Source organism: Miscanthus floridulus, chromosome 10 (genome assembly GCF_019320115.1).
Source record: "Miscanthus floridulus cultivar M001 chromosome 10, ASM1932011v1, whole genome shotgun sequence".
NCBI lineage: Eukaryota > Viridiplantae > Streptophyta > Magnoliopsida > Poales > Poaceae > Miscanthus > Miscanthus floridulus.
Window position 1 is genome coordinate 29,302,758 of NC_089589.1, and position 13,000 is coordinate 29,315,757.

A 13,000-nucleotide genomic window follows, 5' to 3' on the forward strand; every position below is an offset into this window, starting at 1 on the left:
ACCTCGCACGGCTCCCCACGATTGAGCGATGGCGGTGTGGGAAGCACGTGCAGCGAGCAGCAGCGAGGGTTGGTGGCAGAGGATGTGAAGGGCAGCGGCACGGCGGTGGGGTAGGTGGGGCGGGGAGGAGGGAGACGAATGAGAGGGAAGCTAGGGTTGGGGGACGGAGGTGGTTCTCCGCAAACTCACCAGCGGGGGCGTTTCTGAAAAAATGACCAAGTTCCTGAATTTCTTCTTCTTCACAATATGGAATATAGTACGCTAGCAAGAAGCACACATAGACGGAAACACACAGATAAAATGAGCACGAAAGGGCTATTACACACTTGCTATTTGGCGGCTAAACTAGAGCTGCACATTCAGCTGTGCGTAGCAGCTAGCAGCGACAAAGGAGCAAACCCTGCCTGTATCCAGCATTCAGCTTCTTCAAGGATGAGCTCCGTAAGACGGCCTGGCAGCATCGCCTTGCTGTCAAAGACTCAGCGATTGCGCTCCTTCCATACGAGCCAGGAGACCAATAGCGTGACTGAATCAAAGCTTCTTCTGAACTCCACTGGAAGCAGGGGCGGATCTACATGGGGGGCTGGGGGGGCTCCAGCCCCCCTACTGCTGGTGCATCAATGGAAATATGGGAAGGGTGATGGAGAAGAAAAGGTGAAGAAAAGAAGAAAAATAGAGAGATAGAGGAAGAAGAAGAGACCAGCCCCTCCTTAAATCTTGTTCTGCATCCGCCACTGACTGGAAGCATAGTCCGACAGGCAGCAGGCCAGTGTACCTATGTCTGTGTGGTATGAGTACAGAAACTGAGGTACCAATCACTACCCGACCGTTGTTTTTGTGGAGAAATACCACTGCCCCGCGCGCTTCCTCTTTCTGGGCCAGCAGCACACGCACGCGCATTTCAGGTCGACGGGCCGGCCCAAACAGCTGGCCACTGGCGCACATAGCAAGCTGGCGCTAAGGCCTAAGGCCCAGCCGCGCGCCCCCTCACTCCTGCAGGGAAATTCCGGAGAGGCCCAGAGCACTCCTTTTTCTTTGCTTTTAAGTGCTAGCTCCACCAAATATGCCAAAACAAATTTAGCACAAGAGTTAGTATTTCCACAAAGATTTTTTTAGTGTTTTCTCATGCATCTCCCATGTCACTAAGCGCAATGATTATGCAAATAAAACCCATACTTAGTGGCACTAGATAACCGTTGCAACTAAAAGATTCCCCCTCTTTATAGAATGGCTATCTATCCTAAACCTGGTTAATCACTTCTCTACTCAATCTTAGACCCGTGAAATGAAATTTCCTACAAATATGCCTTTGCCTCGCGGATTCTATTTCATCTCCATCCTCGGTGATCGCACACAAACATTCAACCTCCATGAAGCCACTTGTAATCAATATATATCAACATTTGGCTTGATCTCCTGTATATGATATGATCCACTTCATGTCATCATGTGGTCTTATTGGTTCATCCATCGCACCTCCACTTGGTCTTCACCGTTGCACCCAGTCCATCGGTACCAAGTCCTTGCTCTACCTTCACCGCCAACATGCCTCAGACTTACCCTTCACACTAGCAATATCCGGTCCTTCGTAGCCAAGCCATGTCTCTTAGACCTTCTCCACCTAGCCACATGACATCATGTCATGTCTCATATGCAATGAGCTCCTCCATCATAACTAATTGAGCATTGTAACAATTCCAACCCACTTCACCACCATGGCTCAATTTGCTCATACTAGTGTACCTATGGACTAAACACACCTATGTATCTCACATCAAACACATATGGGTTCACCTAAGTTGTCACTCAATTACCAAGACCAAACTAGGGGCTTTCACCGGGCCAACTCTAGCCACCCAACGCTACACCTATGTTCGGGGGATCGAGCAAACACTCTTCGTGCTAGATAACCATGCGGAGTTAATACATGATTGGTGAAGGATAATGCTCCTTGATCTTGGTGGCTTACTCCAATTAGTATGAACGGAGGGGTACTCCAGAAAGAATAAAATTCTAGCACATATTAAGTCAAAAACATCTCGAGTTTGATTGACTTTATGATAAAAGTATCGATATCTACTGTACTAAATAAGGATTATTACATTCTTATTTCTTAATAAGAAACATTTTATCATATATCTATTTGGTATAAGAAATCTTGATATTTTTGTACAAATTTGGTCAAACTTTAGATAGTTTGAACAAAAGAAGAACTAGAATTGTTTTTCTCGACGGAGGTATTATATTTCACAAAGACAAAGAAGGGTTAGAGGCGACAGCACCGTTTTTTGTTGGTACAGTAGAAGACTGTCTGCAGGTATCATGCATGTGAGCTGGCACATATCAGTACATAAGGGCTAGCAACCTGTTCGTTTGGCTGTAGTTTGTCGTAAACGATCGTAAATTTTCAGCCGAAACAATATTTTTTTCTCACACAAATCAGCCAGCAGTATATTTTTTTCTCACACAAATCAGCCAGCAGTATTTCTTCACGAATCAGCAACGATACAAACCAGCCAACCGAACATACTGCTACACTGCTAGTACAGTTACGAACAAGGGAAAATTAGTGGGTTTGGTGGGCAGATAGATCCAAATTGATTGGCGTGTCTGCTGGCAGACTCTACTTTGGTTCAGAGCAAATAACGCCTTCAATTCGTGATGGACCGGTGCGAGGGTGGCGGAAGCCCGATGAGCCCAAAGCGACGTCAGCAACGGGGCGTCATCGGAAGTGGTAGGCCAGGACGTGAAGAGTAATGGTCGTGCCCTCAAGTTCGGTAATAAATATTAAGACACATTAGTGTATTTAATGAGCTTTAGTGCAAACAAAAAAGACCAGTGTTATAGTATATTACGTGTTAGCGGATCACTCACGCATGGGGATGAAAATTGATCGGATACGAACGGATATCACCGATATTACATTTGTTTTCATATTTCTGTCCGGATTCGGATTCGAATACGGATAGTGTCAACTATGTCGGATAGGATACGATTGAATATCGACATCATAAATATGCGATTTGAGTATTCAGATACGGATACGGTATCGGATATTGAATATCCGGACTCGGATACGGATACGGACAGATCTCAACCCCTCTAAACGGATTCGGTTTCGAATACGGTTGGAAAATATCCGTACCGTTTTCATCTCTACTCACGCATGTGTCACACGCCTAGCAAGGCGAGGCAAGCGCACATGTGGGTTTCCTTCCTCTCTCGTATACTGGACTTGACGAGAAGTAGAAAGAGCTTCTGTATTTAAGTATGGCAGCTTCCACTCTAACTAGTAAGGATTAAAGTTCATCCCTCTCTCATATACATACATACATACATATATATATATATATATATATATATATATATATATATATATATATATATATATATATATATATATATATATATATATATATATATGAATGCGACTTTAAGATTTATTAAGAATTGGTTCAGAATTTCTATTGAGCGTAGCTCATACTATATTGCAACACCTACGAGATAAAAGTAATCTCTATAATTTGCTCTAGCTTGGTCCGGTGCGGTGCATAAACAATGGGCTCCTACGCCTTCACCCTCCATCTCTCCCCACTCGTGGCGTCTAGAAGCAGTACGGTAGTGTAGAGCTTTATTTTAAGACGCTGCGGTGGCGGTCCTCGCGCGCGACTTTGTTTTCCGCGGTCTCCGCCTGTGAGGGGCCCGAAGCGAAATTAAATGCCCCCAATGAAAGTGAAGTCCGTTGCCTCCTGCTGCCCGTTTACTTCCTTCTCCGCAGTCCTCTGTGCTCACATTGCTACGCCTCTCCTCCTCCTCCTCCTCCTCATTCTGCAGCCCCTCGCTCGCTCGCTAGATCTGCCCGACGTACGGCGCCACTGACGGAAGCGTTGTAGGTGAGGATCGTCGTCTTGTTGTGCTACCATGTCTGATGCCTCTCACCCTTCCTTCTTCTTCCGTTCCTTTGGTTTTTACCCGCTCGATCTCTGTAGTCTCGGACTGTCGGTGCAAGGGCGCCGCCGGCCGTATAGAAGCCGCTGTTCGGGTTGCCGCCGGCGCCACCACAGGTGAGGTTCCATTTATGGCAATGGTGTTACATCACATTACATTTTCAGAAACTCAAAGTCTTTCTCAAAGTTTTGAGAAATGCAATAATTTCTCCTCATTCAGCAAAAGTTTCGCAAAGATTAATCTTTTCCTAAAAAAGTTTTCCGATCTAACATTAGTTCCTTCAGCAAGAGAGAGAAAAGATTGCGTGAACTTCTTTGACCGTCAATATAAATTCGTTATGAATAAACACTGTTTTTAGTATGGCACTTTAGGGCGGCTCGGGCGGTCCCCTCGCTCCTCGTCCCCAGGCCCCCGCGCCAGCGACTCCGCCCTCGCCGCCGCCGGAGCTGCCGGCCGCGTGTCCGGCGGGCAGCAAGGATGGCGGCGGCGGGGCCACCCTGCCCTCTATTGTCTGTGCTGTGCCATGGTTGCTCGCAGCGGCGTGGACGCGAGTTCGAGTTCCGTACGGTCTTGCTGCTGCGCTCCAACGGCAGCGCGTCGTCGCTGCCTGTGCGGCGGGCGGATCCGTGCGGGGCTACGAGATCCTTGTTGCCGGCGGCCGGATCTGCGGGCTCCCCCTCGTCTCGGTGGCTGCGGTGTCGATGGCTGCTAGTGTCGCGCGGCGCGCCTGGTGGCCGGATCTGGGCACCGGTGGCCAGATCTCCGCGCGGTGCGGCCGGACTCCGGTGCGAGCGCGGTGGCCGGGCTCCGACTTGGCCTGGTCGAGGCGTGGCGCGGTAGGCTAGCTCGGGCTGCAGCGGTTGCGTTCGTGGCATGCTCCTGCGCTCCTCTGGTGGCAGTTTGGTGCGGAGGCTGCTCGAGGCCTTGGGTGGCGTGATGGATGCAGGGCCAGCTCGGTAGAGGTCGGAACGTTGGTGGGTTGGCCGACTGGGGCATCTTCTGATCCTGGCCCTCTTCTCCCCGTCATCTACCTCTCCCCTTTCTCGGGTTAGTTTCCGTGGCAGAGCTGGCTAGATCTGCTTGCTGCTGGCCGGCTTTGACGGTTCCAGCGGGGGCGGACTCTCCGACTGGGTTTTCCTGGTGTTTCTCTTGGCCAACGTCCCTACGGGCGGCGGCCGGACGGGGCTGCTGCTGAATCATCGCCGCACCCTGCATCCCTGGTAGGGTTGGGACTTCGGTGGCGACGGTGTGGAGGTTGTTTGAGGTCGAGGCGAAAGCTTGGATGACGTCGTCTGTAGACGCCGTTATCTTCTTGCAGGCGTCATTTCCTACCTCTCCCTATACCGTACTGGATGCTGCAGGTGAAAACCTTCCTTTGGCGGGCTACTTTGTTGGCGATTTTAGCGTCGTTTCCTCCTTGGAGGCATTGCTAGGCTTTCCAGTTCCGCGGTTGCTCCTTACCGTCTGGCCATGGTGGTGCTCCACTGTGCTGTTTGGCGTCACCCGACAGGTCCTCGTGTTTTTCTTCAGTCCTTGTTTGTTGTTAGTTGAGTTGTAGTTGGGTCGATTTTGACCAAGTTGGAGCAAATAGTGGCATGAGTTTTTGATAGTTGTTTGGTTGTTATACCAAAGTTGTGTAGGATGAGTGGCACACTCTCTTCAGTTGTTTGTTTTTTGGGCCCAGTTTTCATTCAAAAAACTGGGCGGGCACTTGTCATTTCTTCTTTCTTCCTCTAATAAAAATCACGGCAAAGCTTTTGCCGTCCTTTAAAAAAAGTATGGCACTTTGACCATTAATATTTTAAGAATATAGCGAGGGGACATGATTGGCTAGCCATCTTGCGTCGCACCCTGGCGACCCAAATTCGAGCCCGACGGGGCACGTTTCGCTGGACGGAGACATAAAAGAATCCCTTTGCCAACTCCACACTAAAGCACATGTCTAAGACAAGTCCAGTCTAGTGGGAGGTGCGGTGTCACTGTGTATGGCTAGGCAGAGGTTCGAGGTTTTTCGACTTGCGTTAGAAGGTCTTCTTCTTAAGCACAATAACCAAAGACTACCATATCCCCATGGGTCGAGTTTTTTTTACTTTAAGAATATATATTAATGAAAAGAGTTATGTATATAATCAAAGTATTTCTCTCAATGTTTGGAGTGGTGCTAATCCTAGATTGTCGATCCACATAATTTTTTTATATATATTCACAGTCCAAATTTAACTAAGCAAATCTAAAAGTGACTATATTACGAGTTACTATATTTTCGACTAGAAAAATAATTAATTAGGGTCCACTTGTTAGGCGCACCTTTAAGCTTAGCCTTTGTCTTCCCACCAATGACTATGCATCGGCTAAGTATATATGTGACAAAAACTACCTCAACATCATTTTTGAGTGATATAAATACTTCCTCCGTTCAAAATTATAGTGTGTTTAAGTTAGTTCAAAGTCCTCTCTAAGTATCCGTTTGGACTTTGGATCTCTAGAAATTATGATTTATCCAACCACAAGAGTACGAATCGATCTATCTATTTCCAACCCTATTCTTTGGATATAATGCGTGTAAAACACCTTCGACCGCCTATAATATAATCTCCGTCTATAATCCATGGATAAAATAGGCCTTATTTTTTGTATTCGGAATCCAGATTGTCATAATCCTTAGTATATCTAAACATGTCCCTTTGACCAAGTTATAAAAAATATATTAATATCTCTAGTGCCAAAATAAATATACTATAAAAACATATTTCTATGTTGGTGTAATGAAACTAATTTAGTGTTGTAGATGTTAATATAATTTATTGTAAATTTAGTTAAAATTTGTGAAAGTTTTACTTATAATAATAAAATTAAAATGATCTAGTACTTTTTAAAATAGAGGGAGTGACTCAAAACTTATGAACTTATAAAAATGCATGGGCCATTGGGTTGGAAGAATGTATTTCTCTTTGAGGAATAGTATGATGCTTCCTTTACGTACTACTCCCTCCATTCCAAATTATAAGCCATTCCAAGAATCTTGGAGAGTCAAAACATCTTAAGTTTGATCAAAATTATAGAGAGAACTATAAAGATGTATGATATCAAATAGGTATACTATGAAATTATAGTTGATGAAAAATGTAATGATTTTTAGTTGGCATCATAAATGTTATTATTATTTTATTATATAAATTTGGTCAAACTTAAGATGCTTTAACTCTCCAAGATTTTTAGAATGACTTAATAATTTGGGATGGAGGGAGTAGGAGATAATACCTCAAATAAATCTAAGTCCTTGATTTTAATGATTTTTTGAATTAATTAATTAACCTAGAAAAAGAAAAAATGTCAAGCCCCCCATAGATGTCAACGGGGGCCCCGTTCCTCGAATCCCCGCGGGGAATTCACCCATTAGGGGACGGGGATGGTATGAATTCTACCCCCACGGGGGATTAAACGGGGCTGAAGTTATCCCCGTCGGAGATCACGAGGGCAGGGATGGTATGCAGGCCCCCGTCCCCGCTCCCCGCGGGGACCCAATTCCAAAGGCCCATATACTGGCAATGCCCAATACCTGTGATATATAAGCAATGTTGCAACCCTAGCTCCTGTCGAAACGATCAACGGAAACGCGAAACGCGAAACGAAAGTTACATTTCATAGTCCCGTTATATCACTTAGGGTTTTAAACCAATTTTTATTAAGCGAAAATGCTATAGAACATATATGTGCTACTTAAATAAAGTTTAAAGTGCAAACTTTGTAGATGAAATACCTGTGGTCCATGGGGATCCCCACGGGGACTAATTCCTCGCGGGGATGGGGATGGGGAGAAAGTCTCCCCCATGGCACTTGACGGGGATGGGGATGGGGAATTTTCTTCTCCACGGGGATGGGGAGGCACTCCCCGACGGGGAATTCCCCGTTGACATCTGGAAGCCCCCCTCATGACGGGAGACAACAAGACGGCTGTGGCCCCTTGTTTATGGCCGCACCTTCCTTTTATGTGACCGCCGCAGTCACTAATGTATTAAATTAAAGAAATATTTATCGATAAATCATGCAAAATCAATTATATCAAGTTACAAGCAAAATTACATGGTAATAAAAATATATCGAATCCAAAGTTGCAAAATAAAAAATACCATACCTGCCAGATCATGTATTCATCAATCAAATCTAGGAGAAAGATTTAATATCTAAAAGCTTTCCTTATTTATCCTATTTTACAAAATATAAATCAAATAAATATATATTTCACCAATTACCTCCTAGAAGGTAACAGATGATCGTAACTGTTCAATTAAAATAAATGAATGGCTCATATTTGAGAGTACCACAGCAAAACCATTTCTCTTTTGGTCTTAAGCATATCTAGGACTCCACTCTAAAGGACATACATAGGTCGGGGCATAAATAACCTATAAATTATCTTTACAAACTCACAAACACTAGAGCAAAGTGGTAAGTAAAATAACAAGTCCTAAAAGCCACTACTTGCAATAGTTCTAGTTCACCCAAGCAAGCCCCCCTAAACAATACTAGTAGCAATTTAATTCTACACTTGTTCACTTCACCACACAAGAGCTACTAGCTAAGCAAGACAACTCTAGTTCTAGCTAAACTAGTGAAGCAGCTAACTAGCTACTTCTACTCACTAAAACTACAACTAACTAGAGAGCTACACCACAAGCAACTACCGCATACAAGCACAAGACATGAATGTAAAGCTAGTGAGATGGTTTATACCAAACTGTGCAAGAGATGAACACAAAGATTTATCCCAAAGGTTCGGTTGCTTGCCAGCAATCTACGTCCTCGTTGTGGCCAGTCTTAATGTGATGGTTCAAGCGCAACTATCCACTAAAGCTAGACCCACAACTTAGCTGCCGCAAGAATTAAACATAAGAAGCACTCCAACTAGCCACGAGCATTCCATTAGAGTTGCTCTTCGAGATCTCCCACTGGGACGAGCACGGGATCCCCTTACAATCAACTCGATCGGAGGCAACAAGCGTTCACCACAAGCCCCTCAACGATCCTCCAAGCTCAAAGCCGGCTAGGTGATGGCAATCACCAAGAGTAATAGGAAAACCAAAGCGACCACACTCAACTAGTGCCGTGAGATGCAAATCATCAATGCAAATGCACTAGAGCCTCTCTAATCTCACCCAAATGTGATCCAAAGTGATGCAAATGAGTGGAGTGTGTTTCTTAGCTTTAGAGGATGTGCACAAGTGTATGGAGTGCCAAGAGAGTGATCAAGGCCAGCCACAAGGGCTATTTATAAGCCCACAAACAATTCCAACCATTACCCTCAACTTGTGCAGGTTGCGGGTGCCCTAGATATCTTAGGTTGTGCACTGGAGTTCGCACCGAAGAGCCTTACAATTGCTAGTTTCCAATGGCTCAAAAACTAACCATTGGACCGCTTGAGATCTACTTGAGCCCGAGAACATCCTCTTTGTACCGGACTCCGGTGCAGCCCTCTGTGGCAAACCAGAACGATCTGGTGAATGTTAGCGCTCTGAGATGTTTTGCAACCTCTCTGGTAAAATGCACCAGTGCCAACTTCGGTGACCACACTGGATGGCTCCGATGGAGCCTTTGAATTCTCCCACACAGAGCTAAGCCAACACCGGATCCCATCGGTGCGCCTCCCCTGTCTTGCACCGGAAGGCAAGGTGCGGGCACCAGCATGCTGATTAAGAGCTCTAGTGGCACCTTCGGTGCAACACCGGAGAACTATGGTGTGAATGCTAAACAGCACCACTGAGTGCTTTTCATCCTCCTCTTCGCAAGCATGACAACTCTCAAATGTTTTACCAAACATCTAAGCCATGCGTTACCATTCTTCAAAGTGTTTTAAAAAAGATTCACACTTGCTACTCAACACACACTAGATCTAATGCATATGCATGTAAATCAACACCTAGTGACATTAGATAACCGTGTTTGCTTTATAGTTCATCTCTTAATAATACAACTATCTATCCTAAACTTGACCACACAATCTATTGCGTCTTGGCCGGTGAAAACAAAACCACTAACATATACCTTTGCATTTGGTCTGTTTTCACCTCTTCATCTTCTCTCTCCAAGTGTGAGCTTGCTCCATTTGGATTGATCACCCTTCGTCCAAGTCCTAGCCTTGCTCACCATCTTGTTGTGGACTTCACCTAGCTTAGTCAACATATAGCAAACGTTAGTCCACTAGTTGTCTCAATTACCAAACCAAACATGAGGCTTTCACACTCAGCTGATTTCTTATGTACATGGTATCAAAGCTTTCTCTTGGTCTAAATGAGGTGCCAATTCCAACTCTTCAGAATTGATTATTAACTTACTCAATGTCAAAGCAAGGCAGCAACTCAAAGTAAATAGTAAGCACTGGATGAGGGACCTGTACTAGAACTAGTTTTAGATAAAAAGGGCTAAGCCTTGACTAAACTACTTTGATCTAAACTTGGAATAATGCAAGTAAATTGCCGAATGTATTTGCTCAAATTAAATAGAGATGATAACTGAATTAAATTATCAATCTCCTACAGAAGAAAAGATACAATAGTTGTACTAGAACTCCCGAAGACTTCTTCTGGAACCCCGAGACTAGCTCATCTAGGATGATGGAAGTGTCAAATAACAAATTTACCGTTTCTCTAGGTCCAAACTATGGTGCCTGATCTAACTACTCTCATATGATGGAAGTTAGTTCCCTTTGTATGTGGTAGAGTTGCCCATCTTTGGGTGTATATTTGTTTAATTTGCATACATCTCTTGTGCAATCATATCATATCAGGGGCACTACCAGAGGGTGGTCTCAATGATATATCAATCACACATTATCATTTTGTCCTAGTGTGTTTTACTACATAGCTAGATATTTAAAGCTACTCTTACAAATTAAAAACCTTATTATTTATTTTATGATGTTCATAAGATCTTTTAAATCTTTTTGTATTGTGTGTTTGGATAAATACTATCCTTTTATGTGTTGTCATGTTAAGACACTGTTAAAATAATTATGTTAAGTTAGACCACCATATCTTAAAATCCTAGCTAACCCACTAAATCAAATGTTTGGGGTTACCCAGTTAGATAAAGAAGGTTTGTTTGGTCGCACCATCCACTTTCTAATTTCCCAGCTTTAATGATGGGATAGATGAAGACCACAAGATTGCTATCTGTTGATATTTATCTTGATCTATTTGTTAATATAATTTCCCTGTGCTTTAAGTAAATCATTCTTCAACAGTGTTATCCTAAACACTAAATGGTAAATAGTCGGTCACTTGCTGTTAACCATTATTCGGTCTAAACAACCACTTAAACGACGAGCAACATGGCTGGTTAAACAGGATAAATAGCCAATTAAACGGAAATGACGTACCAGTGTGTAGAGTTTAAACAGTGTGTAAACATGCTAAATGACCATTTAGTCAGAACATTTTGATGGAAGTTATACCAAATCATGTGTAAGAAGAAGCTAAGGTAGATAGCAAAAGGTAACTGCATTCATGGTGTAAATAGGATTTTAATCCTCACATGCATGCATATAGGGCTAAATCATGTAGGATTATTCCCATCACTTCTTCCTCACATCCGACAAAACATATATCTATGTTTCATCACCACCTCACTGGCCTCATTGCTGCTACAAGCAGTTAAACCTCATTTGCTTAATTAGTTCGCAAAGGCAAACCTATTAATAACACTAGTGTAATAATCAATTACAAAGTGAAAACTGTATGGCAATTATTACATAGTAAATGCACCGGTGCGATGGGGCAAGCCCCACGGACGACTCTTTCATGACTTGTTCGGTAAATTCCCTATCCAAGGGGGTCGGAAGGGGTTGCGAGGATTTAAATCCTTATCAAACCGAACAAGCCCTTAGTGTGTCTCACATGGCAATTTTTTTGGACCAACACTTGGTGATAAATATAATCCAAAGGCGAGTTCATAATACCATCCCATTCATTTCTTTTGTTGCACCATATAATAAACTTTGATCTCGTTGCTTGTAGCGATCGATGACAACAACTTAACAACCATCAGATGTTGAGATGCATATATATGCATGTGCGACTTTGATATCAGAATCCTAGTCTACTATTTGGTTAGTTATCAGGAGATAATAATATATATAATTGTTGGAATCTTCGTCGCAGGTAAGCATCCGCGGAGAGTATTCTCACTACTTTGGGAGGTGTGGACTTTGGGAGGTGTGGACAGCGAAGTGCTACATAGGCCCATGTGGCACTGATGCAAAAATAAAAAATAAAAATAAAGAGAGAGAAAGATATACAAGATCCCATCTTGCTTTGCATTGATCCAGATGGCATATATATATGGGTATGTCTGTGTCCGGCACCGTGGCGAGACTGGTGAGGCTGTAGTCTATTAGCCAGCTCACCGGCCGGTACCATGTGATCTACAATATATGGTATATTGATCTGCTGTAGCAAACACCCACTTCTGAAGCTCGGGGCAGACACTGTGTATTTATATGTATCTGGGTTTCATCATCACCTTCTCACCGGCCTCATTGCTGCTGACACACAAGCTGTTAAAGCTAATCCCATCTGCTGCATTATTGTTTGTTTGGATTGGAACCCGGCTTGTCCGATTGAGTACATGGTAAAGTTCAGTCCTTCCTGTTGTTCGTGGTAAATGCATGAATGGTTTGTTTGCAGGAACCCCAAATGATCACGACAGCTTATGGCGGAGGACTAGGAGTAGGAGCAGAGCAAGTACTGCCTGCTGGTAAGTTGAACGCCTATGTCTCTCTCTCTCTCTCTCTCTCTCTCTCTCTCTCTTCCTTTCCCTCTCCTTTATTTGTGCATGCTTATGGAGCACAACGTTTTTGTTACCATCAGAGACAGTAGCAAGGATATCGGGTTACGGAACAGCAGCAGCAGCTATGACGCCAACGGATGTCACTCTCCCAGTGTTAAGAACAATCACTAACAATTTCTGTCAGGAGCGAAAACTTGGTCAAGGCACATTTGGACAAGTCTACCTGGTACTCCATTTTACATTACACACAATTGCATTAATTAGGATA

The 13,000-nt window shown here is 43.8% G+C and overlaps 1 protein-coding gene across 6 annotated transcripts in view; it reads left to right on the forward strand.

Moving 5' to 3' along the window:
* The first annotated feature begins 3,763 nt into the window (after positions 1–3,763).
* The window catches only part of LOC136486434 (receptor like protein kinase S.2-like), a 39,720-nt gene continuing 30,483 nt past the window's right edge, over positions 3,764–13,000 (forward strand). For 4 of the 6 annotated variants that reach the window (XM_066483324.1, XM_066483326.1, XM_066483327.1 and 1 more), the window contains exons 1-4: positions 3,764–3,893; positions 3,990–4,064; positions 12,630–12,699; positions 12,813–12,958. In XM_066483324.1, the coding sequence (XP_066339421.1) occupies positions 12,639–12,699; positions 12,813–12,958 (207 nt within the window). In that variant the 5' untranslated portion in view covers positions 3,764–3,893; positions 3,990–4,064; positions 12,630–12,638. Of the gene's footprint in view, positions 3,894–3,989; positions 4,065–12,614; positions 12,700–12,812; positions 12,959–13,000 lie in introns of those variants that run through there. The other 2 variants (XM_066483321.1, XM_066483323.1) reach the window with 1 other exon arrangement.